Here is an 18649-nt window from a genome sequence, read left to right on the forward strand (position 1 = left end):
TCCAAGCTATAGATAATCTTTGTAAACACAGGCAGCAGAAGAAATTATACTCCCATTGGGATATAGCAAAGATAAGGCAATACAATGTTGATTTTCCATTGTTCTCTCCAAGTACTGGTGATTGTTTTATGGACAGATATAAGATTAAGAAGCAGGTATATGTAGATGTGATAAAATAAAGAGATCTGATTATACCTACAAGCTCAACCCATTTTATTAGGTTGTGGCTTCAAAACACAAAATCAGAGCTTTAATATACACAAATAAACCTTAAAAGGCTTATTTTCATACATTTTTACTCTGCAGTTGGTAAAAACAGCAATTGTAAACACATTAAGGGAAAAACAATTTTACAGTATACTGTCCCTTTAACTGTCTGGCTCATCTTCCCCTCCCTTTTGCTGCGTTTGCTTGATTAGCGACGATGAGGGCTCAGTTTCCACATGAAAGCAAACAGAGGCGGGGGGGTTATGAGCCCAACAGCTTAAATAAGCATAGCTCTAAAACTCACTGCCGAATTTCAATGTCTAAGACACAGATTGACTTCATCACAGGCAGGGAAGAATTCTAGTATACATGCTGCTCTCCTAAATGAATCTTCCTCATTTCCAAGTGTGAAGCTGCCCCACCAAGCAATGCTTATAGAATGATTCATGATTTGCACTCTGACTCTTGATGCCGGGAGATGAGATCATGTGAACAAAATCTGTCAGGTGGCTATAATATCCTAATTAGATGGTGCCCGCTTGAAAGAACTTGTGCTCCTATCAGACTGCTGGAGACTGGGAGGCGAGTCTGCGAATGCGTTGCTAATAAAATAGTTTTAATGCGCATGCGGGCCGTCATGTTTCTACCTAGGTAGAACATTGTAACAGTCCCCATATAATGTTTAGAAAATGGGTTTGGCACAGTACTAAGTTTCCAATTGAAATTACAAAAAATGTAAAGAAAACTTTACAAAAAGATACCAATTACAAATTTATTTATTATTTTAAAAACATAATTTATGCTTACCTGATAAATTCCTTTCTTCTGTTGTGTGATCAGTCCACGGGTCATCATTACTTCTGGGATATAACTCCTCCCCAACAGGAAATGCAAGAGGATTCACCCAGCAGAGCTGCATATAGCTCCTCCCCTCTACGTCAGTCCCAGTCATTCGACCAAGAAACAACGAGAAAGGAGTAACCAAGGGTGAAGTGGTGACTGGAGTATAATTTAAAAGATATTTACCTGCCTTAAAACAGGGCGGGCCGTGGACTGATCACACAACAGAAGAAAGGAATTTATCAGGTAAGCATAAATTATGTTTTCTTCTGTTATGTGTGATCAGTCCACGGGTCATCATTACTTCTGGGATACCAATACCAAAGCAAAAGTACACGGATGACGGGAGGGATAGGCAGGCTCATTATACAGAAGGAACCACTGCCTGAAGAACCTTTCTCCCAAAAATAGCCTCCGAAGAAGCAAAAGTGTCAAATTTGTAAAATTTGGAAAAAGTATGAAGCGAAGACCAAGTTGCAGCCTTGCAAATCTGTTCAACAGAGGCCTCATTCTTAAAGGCCCAAGTGGAAGCCACAGCTCTAGTGGAGTGAGCTGTAATTCTTTCAGGAGGCTGCTGTCCAGCAGTCTCATAGGCTAAACGTATTATGCTACGAAGCCAAAAAGAGAGAGAGGTAGCAGAAGCTTTTTGACCTCTCCTCTGTCCAGAGTAAACGACAAACAAGGAAGAAGTTTGGCGAAAATCTTTAGTTGCCTGCAAGTAGAACTTGAGGGCACGAACTACATCCAGATTGTGTAAAAGACGTTCCTTCTTTGAAGAAGGATTTGGACACAAGGATGGGACAACAATCTCTTGATTGATGTTCCTGTTAGTGACTACCTTAGGTAAGAACCCAGGTTTAGTACGCAGAACTACCTTGTCTGAGTGAAAAATCAGATAAGGGGAATCACAATGTAAGGCTGATAACTCAGAGACTCTTCGAGCCGAGGAAATAGCCATTAAAAACAGAACTTTCCAAGATAACATTTTTATATCAATGGAATGAAGGGGTTCAAACGGAACACCCTGTAAAACGTTAAGAACTAAGTTTAAACTCCATGGTGGAGCAACAGCTTTAAACACAGGCTTGATCCTAGCTAAAGCCTGACAAAAGGACTGGACGTCTGGATTTTCTGACAGACGTCTGTGTAACAAGATGGACAGAGCTGAAATCTGTCCCTTTAATGAACTAGCTGATAAACCCTTTTCTAAACCTTCTTGTAGAAAAGACAATATCCTAGCGATCCTAACCTTACTCCAGGAGTAACCTTTGGATTCGCACCAGTATAGGTATTTCCGCCATATTTTATGGTAAATCCTTCTGGTAACAGGCTTCCTAGCCTGAATCAGGGTATCAATAACCGACTCAGAAAAACCACGTTTTGATAAAATCAAGCGTTCAATTTCCAAGCAGTCAGCTTCAGAGAAGTTAGATTTTGATGTTTGAATGGACCCTGTATCAGAAGGTCCTGTCTCAGAGGTAGAGACCAAGGCGGACAGGATGACATGTCCACTAGATCTGCATACCAAGTCCTGCGTGGCCAAGCAGGTGCTATTAGAATTACTGATGCTCTCTCCTGTTTGATTTTGGCAATCAATCGAGGAAGCAGCGGGAAGGGTGGAAACACATAAGCCATCCTGAAGTTCCAAGGTGCTGTCAAAGCATCTATCAGAACTGCTCCCGGATCCCTGGATCTGGACCCGTAGCGAGGAAGTTTGGCGTTCTGGCGAGACGCCATGAGATCTATCTCTGGTTTGCCCCAACGTCGAAGTATTTGGGCAAAGACCTCCGGATGAAGTTCCCACTCCCCCGGATGAAGAGTCTGGCGACTCAAGAAATCCGCCTCCCAGTTCTCCACTCCCGGGATGTGGATTGCTGACAGGTGGCAAGAGTGAGACTCTGCCCAGCGAATTATCTTTGATACTTCCATCATTGCTAGGGAGCTTCTTGTCCCTCCCTGATGGTTGATGTAAGCTACAGTCGTGATGTTGTCCGACTGAAACCTGATGAACCCCCGAGTTATTAACTGGGGCCAAGCCAGAAGGGCATTGAGAACTGCTCTCAATTCCAGAATGTTTATTGGAAGGAGACTCTCCTCCTGATTCCATAGTCCCTGAGCCTTCAGAGAATTCCAGACAGCGCCCCAACCTAGTAGGCTGGCGTCTGTTGTTACAATTGTCCAGTCTGGCCTGCTGAATGGCATTCCCCTGGACAGGTGTGGCCGATGAAGCCACCATAGAAGAGAATTTCTGGTCTCTTGATTCAGATTCAGAGTAGGGGACAAATCTGAGTAATCCCCATTCCACTGACTTAGCATGCATAGTTGCAGCGGTCTGAGGTGTAGGCGTGCAAAAGGTACTATGTCCATTGCCGCTACCATTAAGCCGATCACCTCCATGCATTGAGCTACTGACGGGTGTTGAATGGAATGAAGGACGCGGCATGCATTTTGAAGTTTTGTTAACCTGTCTTCTGTCAGGTAAATCTTCATTTCTACAGAATCTATAAGAGTCCCCAAGAATGGAACTCTTGTGAGAGGAAAGAGAGAACTCTTCTTTTCGTTCACTTTCCATCCATGCGACCTTAGAAATGCCAGAACTAACTCTGTATGAGACTTGGCAGTTTGAAAGCTTGAAGCTTGTATTAGAATGTCGTCTAGGTACGGAGCTACCGAAATCCCTCGCGGTCTTAGTACCGCTAGAAGGGCACCCAGAACCTTTGTGAAGATTCTTGGAGCCGTAGCCAATCCGAATGGAAGAGCTACAAACTGGTAGTGCCTGTCTAAGAAGGCAAACCTTAGATACCGGTGATGATCTTTGTGGATCGGTATGTGAAGGTAAGCATCCTTTAAATCCACTGTGGTCATGTACTGACCCTCTTGGATCATGGGTAAAATAGTCCGAATAGTTTCCATTTTGAACGATGGAACTCTTAGTAATTTGTTTAGAGTCTTTAAATCTAAGATTGGCCTGAAAGTTCCCTCTTTTTTGGGAACCACAAACAGGTTTGAGTAGAACCCTTGTCCTTGTTCCGACCACGGAACCGGATGGATCACTCCCATTGTTAACAGATCTTGTACGCAGCGTAGAAACGCTTCTTTCTTTATCTGGTTTGTTGACAACCTTGACAGATGAAATCTCCCTCTTGGGGGAGATAATTTGAAGTCTAGAAGGTATCCCTGAGATATGATCTCTAGTGCCCAGGGATCCTGAACATCTCTTGCCCAGGCCTGGGCGAAGAGAGAGAGTCTGCCCCCTACTAGATCCGGTCCCGGATCGGGGGCTCTCGGTTCATGCTGTCTTTGGGGCAGCAGCAGGTTTCCTGGCCTGCTTGCTTTTGTTCCAGGACTGGTTAGGCTTCCAGCCTTGCCTGTAACGAGCAACAGCTCCTTCCTGTTTTGGTGCAGTGGAGGTTGATGCTGCTCCTGTTTTGAAATTCCGAAAGGGACGAAAATTAGACTGTCTAGCCTTAGCTTTGGCCTTGTCTTGAGGTAGGGCGTGGCCCTTACCTCCCGTAATGTCAGCGATAATTTCTTTCAAACCGGGCCCGAATAAGGACTGCCCCTTGAAAGGTATATTAAGTAATTTGGACTTAGAAGTAACATCAGCTGACCAGGATTTTAGCCACAGTGCCCTGCGTGCCTGTATGGCGAATCCTGAGTTCTTAGCCGTAAGTTTGGTTAAATGTACTACGGCCTCCGAAATGAAAGAATTAGCTAGTTTAAGGACTCTAAGCCTGTCCGTAATGTCGTCTAGCGTAGAGGAACTAAGGTTCTCTTCAAGCGACTCAATCCAAAATGCTGCCGCAGCCGTAATCGGCGCGATACATGCAAGGGGTTGTAATATAAAACCTTGTTGAACAAACATTTTCTTAAGGTAACCCTCTAATTTTTTATCCATTGGATCTGAGAAAGCACAGCTATCCTCCACCGGGATAGTGGTACGCTTAGCTAAAGTAGAAACTGCTCCCTCCACCTTGGGGACCGTTTGCCATAAGTCCCGAGTGGTGGCGTCTATTGGAAACATCTTTCTAAATATTGGAGGGGGTGAGAACGGCACACCGGGTCTATCCCACTCCTTAGTAACAATTTCAGTTAGTCTCTTAGGTATAGGAAAAACGTCAGTACTCGCCGGTACCGCAAAGTATTTATCCAACCTACACAGTTTCTCTGGTATTGCAACAGTGTTACAATCGTTGAGAGCTGCTAAGACCTCCCCTAGTAGTACACGGAGGTTCTCCAATTTAAATTTAAAATTTGAAATATCTGAGTCCAATCTGTTTGGATCAGAACCGTCACCCACAGAATGAAGCTCTCCGTCCTCATGCTCTGCGAGCTGTGACGCAGTATCAGACATGGCCCTAGCATTGTCAGCGCACTCTGTTCTCACCCCAGAGTGATCACGCTTGCCTCTTAGTTCAGGTAATTTAGACAAAACTTCAGTCATAACAGTAGCCATATCTTGTAATGTTATCTGTAATGGCCGCCCAGATGTACTAGGCGCCAAAATATCACGCACCTCCCGGGCGGGAGATGCAGGTACTGTCGCGTGAGGCGAGTTAGTCGGCATAACTCTCCCCTCGCTGTTTGGTGAAATTTGTTCACATTGTACAGATTGACTTTTATTTAAAGTAGCATCAATACAGTTAGTACATAAATTTCTATTGGGCTCCACCTTGGCATTGGAACAAATGACACAGATATCTTCCTCTGAGTCAGACATGTTTAACACACTAGCAAAAAACTTACAACTTGGTTATAATCTTTTTTAGCAAAAAACGTACTGTGCCTCAAAGAGGTACTAACGATTAAATGACAGTTGAAATAATGAACTGAAAAACAGTTATTGCATCAAATTTTAAAACAACACAACTTTTAGCAAAGGTTTGTTCCCATTAGTAAAAAACAACACTAATTAAATTTGTACATAAGAAAACAAAACAACGTTTTTTTTTTTTTTTTTTTTTTTTTTTTTTTTTTTATAAAAAGTCACTATAAGAATTCTCACAGCTCTGCTGAGAGAATTTACCTCCCTTCAAAGAAGTTTGAAGACCCCTGAGATCTGTCAGAAATGAACCGGATCATGCAGGACATATAAAAGTAGCTGACTGGAATTTTTTGATGCGTAGCAAAGAGCGCCAAAAACGGCCCCTCCCTCTCCCACACAGCAGTGAAGAGAAACGAAACTGTCACAATTAAAGCAAAAAACTGCCAAGTGGAAAATAATGCCCAAACATTTATTCACACAGTACCTCAGCAATGTAAACGATTCTACATTCCAGCAAAAACGTTTAACATGAGAATAGTTATTAAAAGGATTAGTGACCTTAACACAGTAGTTCCGGTGAAATACCATCCCCAGAATACTGAAGTGTATACATACATGTCATTTTAACGGTATGGCAGGCTTTTCTCATCAATTCCATTCAGAAAATAAAAACTGCCACATACCTCAATGCAGATTCATCTGCCCGCTGTCCCCTGATCTGAAGCCTTTACCTCCCTCAGATGGTCGAGAACAGCAATATGATCTTAACGACTCCGGTTAAAATCATAGTAAAAAATCTCTGTCAGATTCTTCCTCAAACTCTGCCAGAGAAGTAATAACACGCTCCGGTGCTATTTTAAAATAACAAACTTTTGATTGAAGTCATAAAAACTAAGTATAATCACCATAGTCCTCTCACACATCCTATCTAGTCGTTGGGTGCAAGAGAATGACTGGGACTGACGTAGAGGGGAGGAGCTATATGCAGCTCTGCTGGGTGAATCCTCTTGCATTTCCTGTTGGGGAGGAGTTATATCCCAGAAGTAATGATGACCCGTGGACTGATCACACATAACAGAAGAAAAGTTTTTAATGGAGTTAAATATTTTTTGGGTTTACTTAAACTCCAAAGAGGAGCATTAGATCTAAACACAGGTCTGATCCTAGCAGATCCTTAAAAGACTGCACATCTGGAGGCTCAGCGAACCTCTTGTGGAGTAACAGACAGGGCCTAAAACTGTCCCCTCAGGGGACTTGCAGAAAAGCCCTTCTCCACTTCCTCCTGGAGAACAGAATTAGGTCCTCCACAACTTATTATAGGTACGACGAGCAACCAACTACGAGCTTGAATGAGAGTAAAAATAACTCTGAAAACCCTCCTTCCTTGTGGTTGCTTTCTTGTACAGCACATATGAATTATAGACTGCTGTGTCAAGTATGTAGCAATTTTTTTTTTAAACCAGGCTTTGGCCTTGTGCTGAACCAGACATGGTTTTATGCACTGATAAGCTAAACTCTACTACCCCCCCCCCCCCCCATATATTCGCTGTACTGAATTATGCACTTTGGTTTTTAGATTTGTACATCCTTTACCCTGACAGACGCTGCTGGCACTGTAGTTTCATCATGCATTGAGGATAACACGATAACATGTACACGTCTTGACCGTGTACCAAAGGGCCAGCACTTCATCATAGCGTAAAGCAGATGGTGTACCTCTGCACTTCATTAAACAGTGCCACAGGCTAGGGTTCCAAAATAAAATACATTATCTATGATGGATAGTAGTTGTCCAGCAATAGGTGGAAGCTTTTGTTCAGCAAGTGTAGGAGATCACACACAATCTTACCATTTGTGCCAATAGAATCTGGGCAACAAGGTGGATCAAGATGGCTCAATCCCTTTATAAAAATGCAAAAATGCCCAGGTATAACCTTTAGTGATCTTGCATAAATTATAAAAATTTGATTACATAGCATGATTGCTTAGCGGAAATATATACGGTTTAAAAAGCAATCCATTAAAATGTATGAAGGATTCATCAACACGGATGTTTTAGTCAGGGGTGTAATTTTCTGAAAACTTTTCTGACAGGTGTTTGATCGTGCATAGCCTGTAATGTAAGGGGTCATTTTAAGGGGGGCAGCGGGCATTGTGAAACTGCAGAAACCGCAGAAATCTCTGGGAAAAGAGGGGTAGCCAGGATGGGGTACTGGTACCAGTAGGAACGTATGCTTCCCCACCCCCTTTTGTTGTTAGAATTTACAGATAGATACTGGCTGGCATATACATTTGTTCGAGTAACATGTCAGTGAGAAACTGGTTAAAATATTTTATTGGCTCACAAATGACGTAAAATGGGGGTATATTGCAGGGGCAGTTAAGTTTGGGGGTACCCAATTTTTATTTGAAATTAATGGATGCCACCTTTTTAGATGGTGGTAGGCTTGGAGCACCATCACTAGAAGTGCCACTTAGGGGCTCTATATCTAATGCTGTTGAGTTTCACTAAGATAAAGCAAAAGTATCCCGCATGAGATTGGTGTAAAATATAGAATGTTGCCACGATGTAAAAGGAGATTTTTTTAACTTACCTAATACTAAATATCCCTCCACCCACCCCCTATTCCCACTTGTAAGCAGCACTGAAATGTCTATTTACAATAATAATAAAAAAAAAATTTGATCCAACAATCACATACCTAGGACAGGGATCAGAAACAGCAGGAAAGTGTCAATTTCAGCCCCTTAAGTTTTTAACAGTTTTAATAAGTACTATTGTACTTATCAGAATGATCACTGGAATAACACTGATCAGCACTGAGGTTTTTTGTTTTTAATAAATTAAACTGTGGGACACTTTGTAGCACTGATCTGTATTCCACTATCGCCTAGGAGCAGATACAGTGCTGACTACATTAGCCGTCACATTGTATCAGTGACGTAGTCGCTAATTTTAAGCACTGATTGGATCCTGGGGGACAGGATTAGTTTCTAGGGTAAGTACCCGAGCCGGATCCATAGCTAATTTTTTCATGGAGGGGGAGCAGGCCATCACAAGTCAGAACACTTAGTACAGCATGGAACAACCTAACGGCATCTTGGGGTTTATAAAAAAATATATATAAAAAAACTTCCCAAATTTTGTTATTCATTTTGGGCTGTCATATGCCTCCTCCTGTTTTCTAGGAATGTTTTCATTGCCCAGAATTGTTTGCAACTGAACACATTTCTAGAAAACAGGAGCCAACATGACAGCTGATCAAAATAGACTTATTTGGGAGAGTTGTGCTATGGGATTTTATTCAGTTATCTTAAACCTTACCATTGGATTAGGCTCTTCACCATCCATCATCCGACGGATATTGTTCACAATCTCACGGACATCATAGTTTGGAATTTTGCAGGCCCATCCAGTACCAATACCCTCTGCACCGTTCACCAGCACCATGGGAATAATGGGAATATACCACTCTGGCTCTACTTTCTGGTTGTCATCATACAAAAATTTCAAGACACTGTCATCCGTTGGGGGAAAGAGCAGGCGAGTCAGGGAGCTGGAGGGAAAAAACAGGAGGAAATATATTTCGCAACACAAACTCAAAGTGGTAGTAAATAAAACTACTAGTGTCCATGCATTTTAATATATGCATTGTCTAAGCTGCAGCTGCCTGCCCACCATGAAAAGTTTTTCCTTCCAGCGGCACAATGAATGTAAAGCTGTTCCATACATCAAATTTACAATAACCCATGTGACCAGCGCTTTTGAAGGTGCAGATTTTAGTTTACCTACACAAAGCATCAAATACTGACCTTAGCATTGTAAAAATGTATCGAGGGCTAGCAGCATCTTTTCCACCATGCAGTCTGGTGCCAAACTGTCCAAGAGGTTGTAAGAGGTTGATATTATTGCTTCCCACAAAGTTTTGCGCTAAATTGATTATAGTCATCATCAAGGATGCCTATAGAATAAAAAAAAAAAAAATATAATATAAAATATATATATATGTATTTGGACAGTAACATTTCACCTAACAGGATTTTGAAAGAAAAATTTAAGAGTAAACCATATTGAAGAAGTTAAAAAAATATATAAAATATTCAGATAGAACATGCCATTTTAAACAGCTTTCCAATTTACTTTTTTCATAAAATTTGCTTTGCTCTCTTGGTATTTTGTGTAAAGCTAAACCTAGGTAGGCTAATATGCCAATTTATAAGCCATTTAACTGCCTATTATCTCAGTGCATTTTGAGAATTTTTGACAGTTAGACACAGATAACATTGTGCTCACTCCAGTGTAGTTATTTAAGAGTCAGCACTAAAACGGGCTAAAATGCATGTCTGTAAAAAGCTCTGAGATAAGGGATCAGTCTGCAGAGCCTTAGAAACAAGGTAATCACTGAGGTAAATTAATTTAGCATAGTTGGTTATGCAAAACTGGGGAATGGGTAATAAAGGGATTATGTATATTTTTAAAAAAAAAAAATCTGAGTAGACTGCCCTTTTAATAGAAAGCATTGAAATATGTATTTATTTAAATGGATTAACTGAGAATGTCTAAGTGCTAATTTTTCAAGAAATCCAGAAGTTTGTGTAAAAAAAACCCTCAATCTGTTCTTTTGATTTAAAAAGGACAGTCAAGTCCAAAATAAACTTTCATGATTCAAATAGGGCATGTAATTTTAAACAATTTTCCAATTTACTTTTATCACCAATTTTGCTTTGTTCTCTTGGTATTCTTAGTTAAAAGCTTAACCTAGGAGGTTCATATGCTAATTTCTTAGACCTTGAAGCCCACCTCTTTTCAGATTGCATTTTAACATTTTTTCACCACTAGCGGGTGTTAGTTCACGTATTTCATATAGATAACACTGTGCTCGTGAAGTTATCTGGGAGCAGGCACTGATTGGCTAGACTGCAAGTCTGTCAAAAGAACTGAAAAAAGGGGCAGTTTGCAGAGGCTTAGATACAAGATAATCACAGAGGTTAAAAGTATATTATTATAACTGTTGGTTATGCAAAACTGGGGAATGGGTAATAAAGGGATTATCTATCTTTAAAAACAATAAAAATTCTGGTGTAGACTGTCCCTTTAAGGCCACCTCTTATGTGAATGCATTTACAGTTTTTCACCACTAGAGGGCATTAGTTGATGTGTCAGATAACATTGAGCACACGCATGTGAAGTTACCTAAGAGTAAGCACTGACTGGTTAAAATTCAAGTCTGTCAAAAAAACTGAAACAAGGGGGCAGGTTTGCAGAGGCTTAGATACAAGATAATCAGTGTGTTTTAATATAACAGTGTTAGTTATACAAAACTAGGGAATGGGTAATAAAGGGATTATCTATCTTCTTAAAACGACAAACATTCTGGTGTTGACTGTCCCATTAACATTTGATTGTAGCTAAGGAGCACTGTTTAATATCCTTTTAAATGTGTTCTATAAACTTATTTTAATTAGCATGGTTGTCAGATGGTAAGGTTAGTAGTCAGAATATAATGTAAAATCTATGAAAAGATTAAATGTTTGCATAAAATTTAGGCATCTAGTAACACTTTAAATGATTACATTTTTTTAAGTTTTTCATGGGTTCATTAAAGGACCAGTCAACAGCGCTGTTAAATAGCTCCTCCCTTCCCTCCCACTCAAGTCATTCGACCGAAGTTAAGGAAAGAAAGAAAAAGCCAAAGTGCAGAGGTGTCTGAAGTTTACAATAACCTGTCTTACAAGAACAGGGCGGGCCATGGACTCATCGTGTCAAAAAAAAAAAAAAAAAAAAAAAAAAAACTTATAAAGGTAAGCATAAATTCTTTTCTTTTTTAAGACACGATGAGTCCACAGATTATCTTAATTACTAATGGGATCCAATACCAAAGCTAGAGTACACAGATGATACAGGAGGGACAAGACAGGGAACCTAAACGAAAGGCCCCACTGCTTGAAGAACCTTTCACCCAAAAGCTGCCTCAGCCGAAGCAAAGTATCAAAACTTGAAAAATCTTGAAAAAGTGGAGAGGATCAAGTTGCAGTCTTGCAAATCTGATCCACAGAAGTTTCACTTTTGAATGCCCAAAACGAAGCAAAAGTTCATGTTTTGTGACAACTCAAAGCTGTGGCAAGACCGAAAGGAAGAGCCACAAACTGGAGGCGTTTGACCAGAAAGGCAAACCTTAGAACTAGAGACTATTCTTGTGAATGGCACATGAAGGAATGTGTCCTTTAAATCCACTGTCATAAATTGACCCTCTTGGATTCAGAGAAGAATGGAACGAATATTATCCATCTTGAATGACGGTACACTAAGAAATGTTTAAATTCTTGAGATCTAAAAAGTGGTCTAAAAGTCCCTCTCTATTTTGGGAACCACAAACTGATTGGGATAAAAAACCCAGACCCTGTACCGGTATTGGAACAATCATTCCCAGGTCTGAGAGGTCTCCTACGCAGTGTAAGGACGCCTCTCCTTTTGTCTGATCTGCAGATAATCTTGAAAGCAGAAACCTGCCTCTGGGAGGAAAACTTTTGAACTCTAATTTGAATCCCTGGAACACTACTTTCTATTGCCCAGGGATCCTGAACATCTCAAACCCAAGCAAAGACCTAAAGACTGCCCCCTACAAGATCCGATCTCGGATCGGGGCATGTCCTTCATGCTGTCTTTGATTCAAAAGCAGACTATTTGGATTTTTTTTTTTTTTTTTAATTCTTCAAATTTCTAGAGAGATTATTTCCGTCAAGCCAGGTCCCAACAGGGTCCTCCTCTTGTAAGGAATAGCTAAAAGCTTAGACTTAGAGCATACATCCATAAAACAAGGCTCTAACCATAAGGCTCTGTGAGCGGGAACAGAGAAACCAGAGACCTATGCTCCAGTTTGATAACCTGAAGGGAAGAATTAGCCAATTTGAAAGCTTTTATCCTATCCTGGATTTTATCCAGGGGAGTTGATCAATATGCTGTCGCACTAGTACACAACTGGCTGCCATTGTAAGCCCTGGTGTACATCCCCTTTTTAAAAATTTTTCCATAGGACCTTTGACCCTACTATCCTCTAAGGGTATAGTAGTTCTCTTAGCTAAGCTGGAAACTACTCCTTCCACCCTAGAGAATGTTTACCCAGCCTCCTTAGCCGAGTTGGCTATGGGAAACATCTTTTAAAATATAGGAAATACGGTCTCTTCCATTCATCATAACTTACTGGAAGCACTAGGATAGATTACCCCTGTAGTATCTGAGTCACCCAAGGTAGCTAAAACCTCCTAAAGAAAACAAATGGAGGTGTTCAAGCTAAAAAACTGAAAGAAAAAAACTTCAGGTTCAAATATTGATTTTATTCATCTGAGTCTGAGAATTCTCTCTCAGATAATCCCAAAGTATCTTCCGCTTTCAGGTAACCTAAGAACTATTCGGAATAGCAACTACTGAATCAATCCCCCTAAAAGATTGAAAATAACTCCTCTAGTAATGTTTTCTTCCACATGTAATGCCTGAAATACAGAGTAACTCAGGGTGGAGTGTGAGAGGAAGCACAGGACACTGCATGTGGACCATAACCTTTCGTGGGACACTATAGGGGAAATTTGTGGCATAGGTTAACCATTGTCAACAGAATCCTTAACAGCAAACGCCTTAGAAGGAGTAGGTTCAGAAAAGTTAAATTTTTTAATAAAAATTGACAAACGTTACTGTCTCTTTAAATTTTAAAAAGTAATTTATTATTTCTGTGTGCAGCGATAAGTTAAATTAGCATACCAACATTGCAGAACTAAATGTTACTTCTTAGTTCAGACATCGCCATAACATTAAAGGGACAGTCAAGACCAAAAGAAAAACATTTTTCAAATAGGGCATGTCATTTTAAACAACTTTCCAATTTACTTTTATCAACAATTTTGCTTTGTTCTCTTGGTATTCTAGTTGAAAGCAAATCTAGGAAGGCACATATGATAATTTAGAAGCCCTTGAAGGCCACCTCTATTTTATTTACTTTTCACAGCAGGGGAGAGCTAGCTCTTGTAGGCCATATAGATAGCATTGTGATCACGCCCGTGGCTAGTGGCAGACACTGCACTAATTGGCTAAAATGCAAGTCAATAGATAATAACTAAAAAAGTCATGTGATTAGGGGCAGTCAGAAGATGCTTAGATACAAGTTAGTCACAGAAGTAAAAAGTGTATTAATATAACAGTGTTGGTTTTGCAAAACTGGGGAATGGGTAATAAAGGGATTATCTATCTTTTTAAACAAAAATTCTGGTGTTGACTGTCGCTTTAAAGAAGCTATGTCTTGTGCAGCAATTCCAGATGAAAATTGCAAGGAACCGCTGGGCAAATTAATGTACACTTCTTTATTCTGCTATATGTGAGGCAGAATGATTAAAGACTTAACCTGTTAATAAAAATTAATATATAGCAAGCGAAATGTTAAAAAATAACTCATTTTCTTTTTACAAGGTCAGACATGGCTGAACATGTATGAGAGAATTGCCAGTACTGCTAAACTCTGTCTACACCTCAGCCTGACCCAGCTGAGGCATCAGACAGCCTCTCTATACAAGTCCTGACCTTAATATAGCGCTGTTTAAATGTGTATCGTTCACTGTTCAAGTGATGGCTTTTACTGTGCACTGGGTATACTTCCATGTACGTGCACTTTAAATGTGTATTGTTTCTTAAGCGCAGGAGTTTAGACAAGAATTCCTTTGTTTCTTCCGATAACCGGAAGTGTTAGGAAGGAAGTGTTTTCTGTACGGCGCCATCTTCCACTCCTAGCGTATAGTCAGAACTGGAGAGGATACCTCGGCGCAATTTACAAGCTCCGCGCCTCGTGGGCGTTACCCAAGCCATCTCCCAGTCACCATTGTTTGAGTAAAGGCACCAGGAGCAAAAAGATAGACCTTACTCAACTGAAAGGATAGATCTTTACTCATTTTAAAAGATGCTAGTCCGCTGTTATCACTCGCGGAATCACACTGTACCAACAGCTATTCCATATAAATAAATAAATCTCAATATGTAATCTCCCGGTCGCCATTGTCTAAATATAGCCACCGGGAGCAAGCGGGCTGACTGAACAGCTACAGTGTAAACAGCTGCTCAGTCCGATTGCCAGAAAAACCTTGTTTGCAGTGCTTTGCACAGATTCTAAGCCGTCAGCACCTTTAGGCTTGATGGACAACTCTGCATATGTCTTAGAGCACACACCGCAATGTAAACCCATATGCCATCACTCAGTCGGCCTTATTAGAGGAGACCGCCAGGAAATTAAAACATGCCAGTGCCTGCGTCCTAACTGCCTTAATGTCCCCTACTAAAACTAGGAGAATCTGAGTCCAAGTTCAATGTGGTTAAATGAAAAATTAATAAAGTGCCCAAACTTTTTCTGAGATCCTCTAACCCCAGAAAAAAAGTTAGCACTTACCTCATCTTTTACCTGGCAGCAAAGGCAGTTCCCAGGTTTAAGAGGTCCTGCCCCTCCCATGGAGCTGTAAATAAACGAAAGTCCTGAGTAAAAAGGCAGCATCAGAAAATGGGAGGCGCAGTGAGAATTATGTCCCACAAGTTCCAATTGCTCTAAAGCCACTAAAGCTCTACTGAAGAGACTGATATGGACTACAGCTACGCCCTAGGACAAAGCAATACATCTTGCACTACTTTAAAAATAAACTCTTGATTGAAGAATCTAATATAACACCTCACTTTACCTCTTCCTATCACTGATGTAGGCAAAGAGAATGACTGGAGTGGGAGGAGCTATTTAATAGCTCTGCTGTGGTGCTCTTTGCCTCCTCCTGCTGACCAGGAGGTGAATATCCAATAAGTAATTAAGATGATCCGTGGACTCATGTCTTAAAAAAAAACATAATTTATGTAAGAACTTACCTGATAAATTCATTTCTTTCATATTAGCAAGAGTCCATGAGCTAGTGACGTATGGTATATACATTCCTACCAGGAGGGGCAAAGTTTCCCAAACCTTAAAATGCCTATAAATACACCCCTCACCACACCCACAAATCAGTTTAACGAATAGCCAAGAAGTGGGGTGATAAGAAAAAAAGTGCGAAAGCATAAAAAATAAGGAATTGGAATAATTGTGCTTTATACAAAAAAATCATAACCACCACAAAAAAGGGTGGGCCTCATGGACTCTTGCTAATATGAAAGAAATGAATTTATCAGGTAAGTTCTTACATAAATTATGTTTTCTTTCATGTAATTAGCAAGAGTCCATGAGCTAGTGACGTATGGGATAATGACTACCCAAGATGTGGATCTTTCCACGCAAGAGTCACTAGAGAGGGAGGGATAAAATAAAGACAGCCAATTCCTGCTGAAAATAATCCACACCCAAAATAAAGTTTAATGAAAACATAAGCAGAAGATTCAAACTGAAACCACTGCCTGAAGTACTTTTCTACCAAAAACTGCTTCAGAAGAAGAAAACACATCAAAAATGGTAGAATTTAGTAAAAGTATGCAAAGAGGACCAAGTTGCTGCTTTGCAAATCTGATCAACCGAAGCTTCATTCCTAAACGCCCAGGAAGTAGAAACTGACCTAATAGAATGAGCTGTAATCCTTCGAAGGTGGAGTTTTACCCGACTCAACATAGGCATGATGAAATAAAGATTTCAACCAAGATGCCAAAGAAATGGCAGAAGCTTTCTGGCCTTTTCTAGAACCGGAAAAGATGACAAATAGACTAGAAGTCTTTCGGAAAGACTTAGTAGTTTCAACATAATACAAAGCTCTAACAGCATCCAAAGAATGCAATGATTTCTCCTTAGAATTCATAGGATTAGGACATAATGAAGGAACCACAATTTCTCTACTAATGTTGTTAGAATTCACAACCTTAGGTAAAAAATTCAAAAGAAGTTTGCAGCACCGCCTTATCCTGATGAAAAATCAGAAAAGGAGACTTACAAGAAAGAGCAGATAATTCAGAGACTCTTCTGGCAGAAGAGATGGCCAAAAGAAACAAAACTTTCCAAGAAAGTAATTTAATGACCAAAGAATACATGGGTTCAAAAGGAGGAGCTTGAAGAGCCCCCAGAACCAAATTCAAACTCCAAGGAGGAGAAATTGACTTAATGACAGGTTTTATACGAACCAAAGCTTGTACAAAACAATGAATATCAGGAAGATTAGCAATCTTTCTGTGAAAAAGAACAGAAAGAGCAGAGATTTGTCCATTCAAGGAACTTGCGGACAAACCTTTATCTAAACCATCCTGAAGAAACGTTAAAATTCTCGGTATTCAAAAAGAATGCCAAGAAAAATGATGAGAAAGACACTAAGAAATATAAGTCTTCCAGACTCTATAATATATCTCTCTAGATACAGATTTACGAGCCTGTCACATAGTATCAATCACAGAGTCAGAGAAACCTCTTTGACCAAGAATCAAGCGTTCAAACTCCATACCTTAAAATTTAAAGATTTGAGATCCTGATGTAAGAAAGGACCTTGCGACAAAGTCTGGTCTTAACGGAAGAGTCCACAGCTGGCAAGAGGCCATCCGGACAAGATCCGCATACCAAAACCTGTGAGGCCATGCTGGAGCTACCAGCAGGACAAACGAGCATTCCTTTAGAATCTTGGAGAATACTCTTGGAAGAAGAACTAGAGGCGGAAAGATATAGGCAGGATGATACTTCCAAGGAAGTGATAATGCATCCACTGCCTCCGCCCGAGGATCCCGGGATCTGGACAGATACCAGGGAAGTTTCTTGTTTAGATGAGAAGCCATCAGATCTATTTCTGGGAGTTCCCACATTTGAACAATCTGAAGAAATACCTCTGGGTGAAGAGACCATTCGCCCGGATGCAACGTTTGGCGACTGAGATAATCCGCTTCCCAATTGTCTATACCTGGAATATGAACCGCAGAGATTAGACAGGAGCTGGATTCCGCCCAAACCAAAATTCAAGATACTTCTTTCATAGCCAGAGGACTGAGTCCCTCCTTGATGATTGATGTATGCCACAGTTGTGACATTGTCTGTCTGAAAACAAATGAACAACTCTCTCTTCAGAAGAGGCCAAGACTGAAGAGCTCTGAAAATTGCACGGAGTTCCAAAATATTGATCGGTAATCTCACCTCCTGAGATTCCCAAACCCCTTGTGCCGTCAGAGACCCCCACACAGCTCCCCAACCTGTAAGACTTGCATCTGTTGAGATTATAGTCCAGGAAGAACAAAGAAGCCCCCTGAACTAAACTATGGTGATCTGTCCACCACGTCAGAGTGTGTCGTACAATCGGTTTAAAGATATTAATTGAGATATCTTTGTGTAATCCCTGCACCATTGGTTCAGCATACAGAGCTGAAGAGGTCGCATGTGAAAACGAGCAAAGGGGATCGCATCCGATGCGGCAGTCCTAAGACCTAAAATTTCCATGCATAAGGCTACCAAAGGGAATGATTGTGACTGAAGGTTTTGACAAGCTGATATCAATGTTAAACTTCTCTTGTCTGACAAGGACAGAGTCATAGACACTGAATCTATCTGGAAACCTAAAAAGGTTACCCTTGTCTGAGGAATCAATGAACTTTTTGGTAAATTGATCCTCCAACCATGATCTTGAAGAAACAACAGGAGTCGATTCGTATGAGATTCTGCTAAATGTAAAGACTGAGCAAGTACCAAGATATCGTCCAAATAAGGAAATACCAAAACCCTGTTCTCTGATTACAGACAGAAGGGCACCGAGAACCTTTGAAAAAATTCTTGGAGCTGATGCTAGGCCAAACGGTAGAGCCACAAAACTGGTAATGCTTGTCTAAAAAGAGAATCTCAGAAACTAAAAGTGATCTGGATGAATCGG

At 40.5% G+C, this 18649-nt stretch overlaps 1 protein-coding gene across 1 annotated transcript in view; it reads right to left on the minus strand.

Annotated features, from left to right (window-relative positions):
- The window catches only part of TOP2A (DNA topoisomerase II alpha), a 129183-nt gene that overhangs the window by 65269 nt on the left and 45265 nt on the right, over positions 1–18649 (minus strand). Inside the window, exons 20-21 of the mRNA XM_053698397.1 lie at positions 9626–9774; positions 9138–9369 (exon numbers count right to left, since the gene is read on the minus strand). Coding sequence (XP_053554372.1) covers positions 9138–9369; positions 9626–9774 — 381 coding nt within the window. The remainder of the gene's footprint in view (positions 1–9137; positions 9370–9625; positions 9775–18649) is intronic.

The sequence above is a fragment of the Bombina bombina genome, chromosome 1, assembly GCF_027579735.1.
Source record: "Bombina bombina isolate aBomBom1 chromosome 1, aBomBom1.pri, whole genome shotgun sequence".
NCBI lineage: Eukaryota > Metazoa > Chordata > Amphibia > Anura > Bombinatoridae > Bombina > Bombina bombina.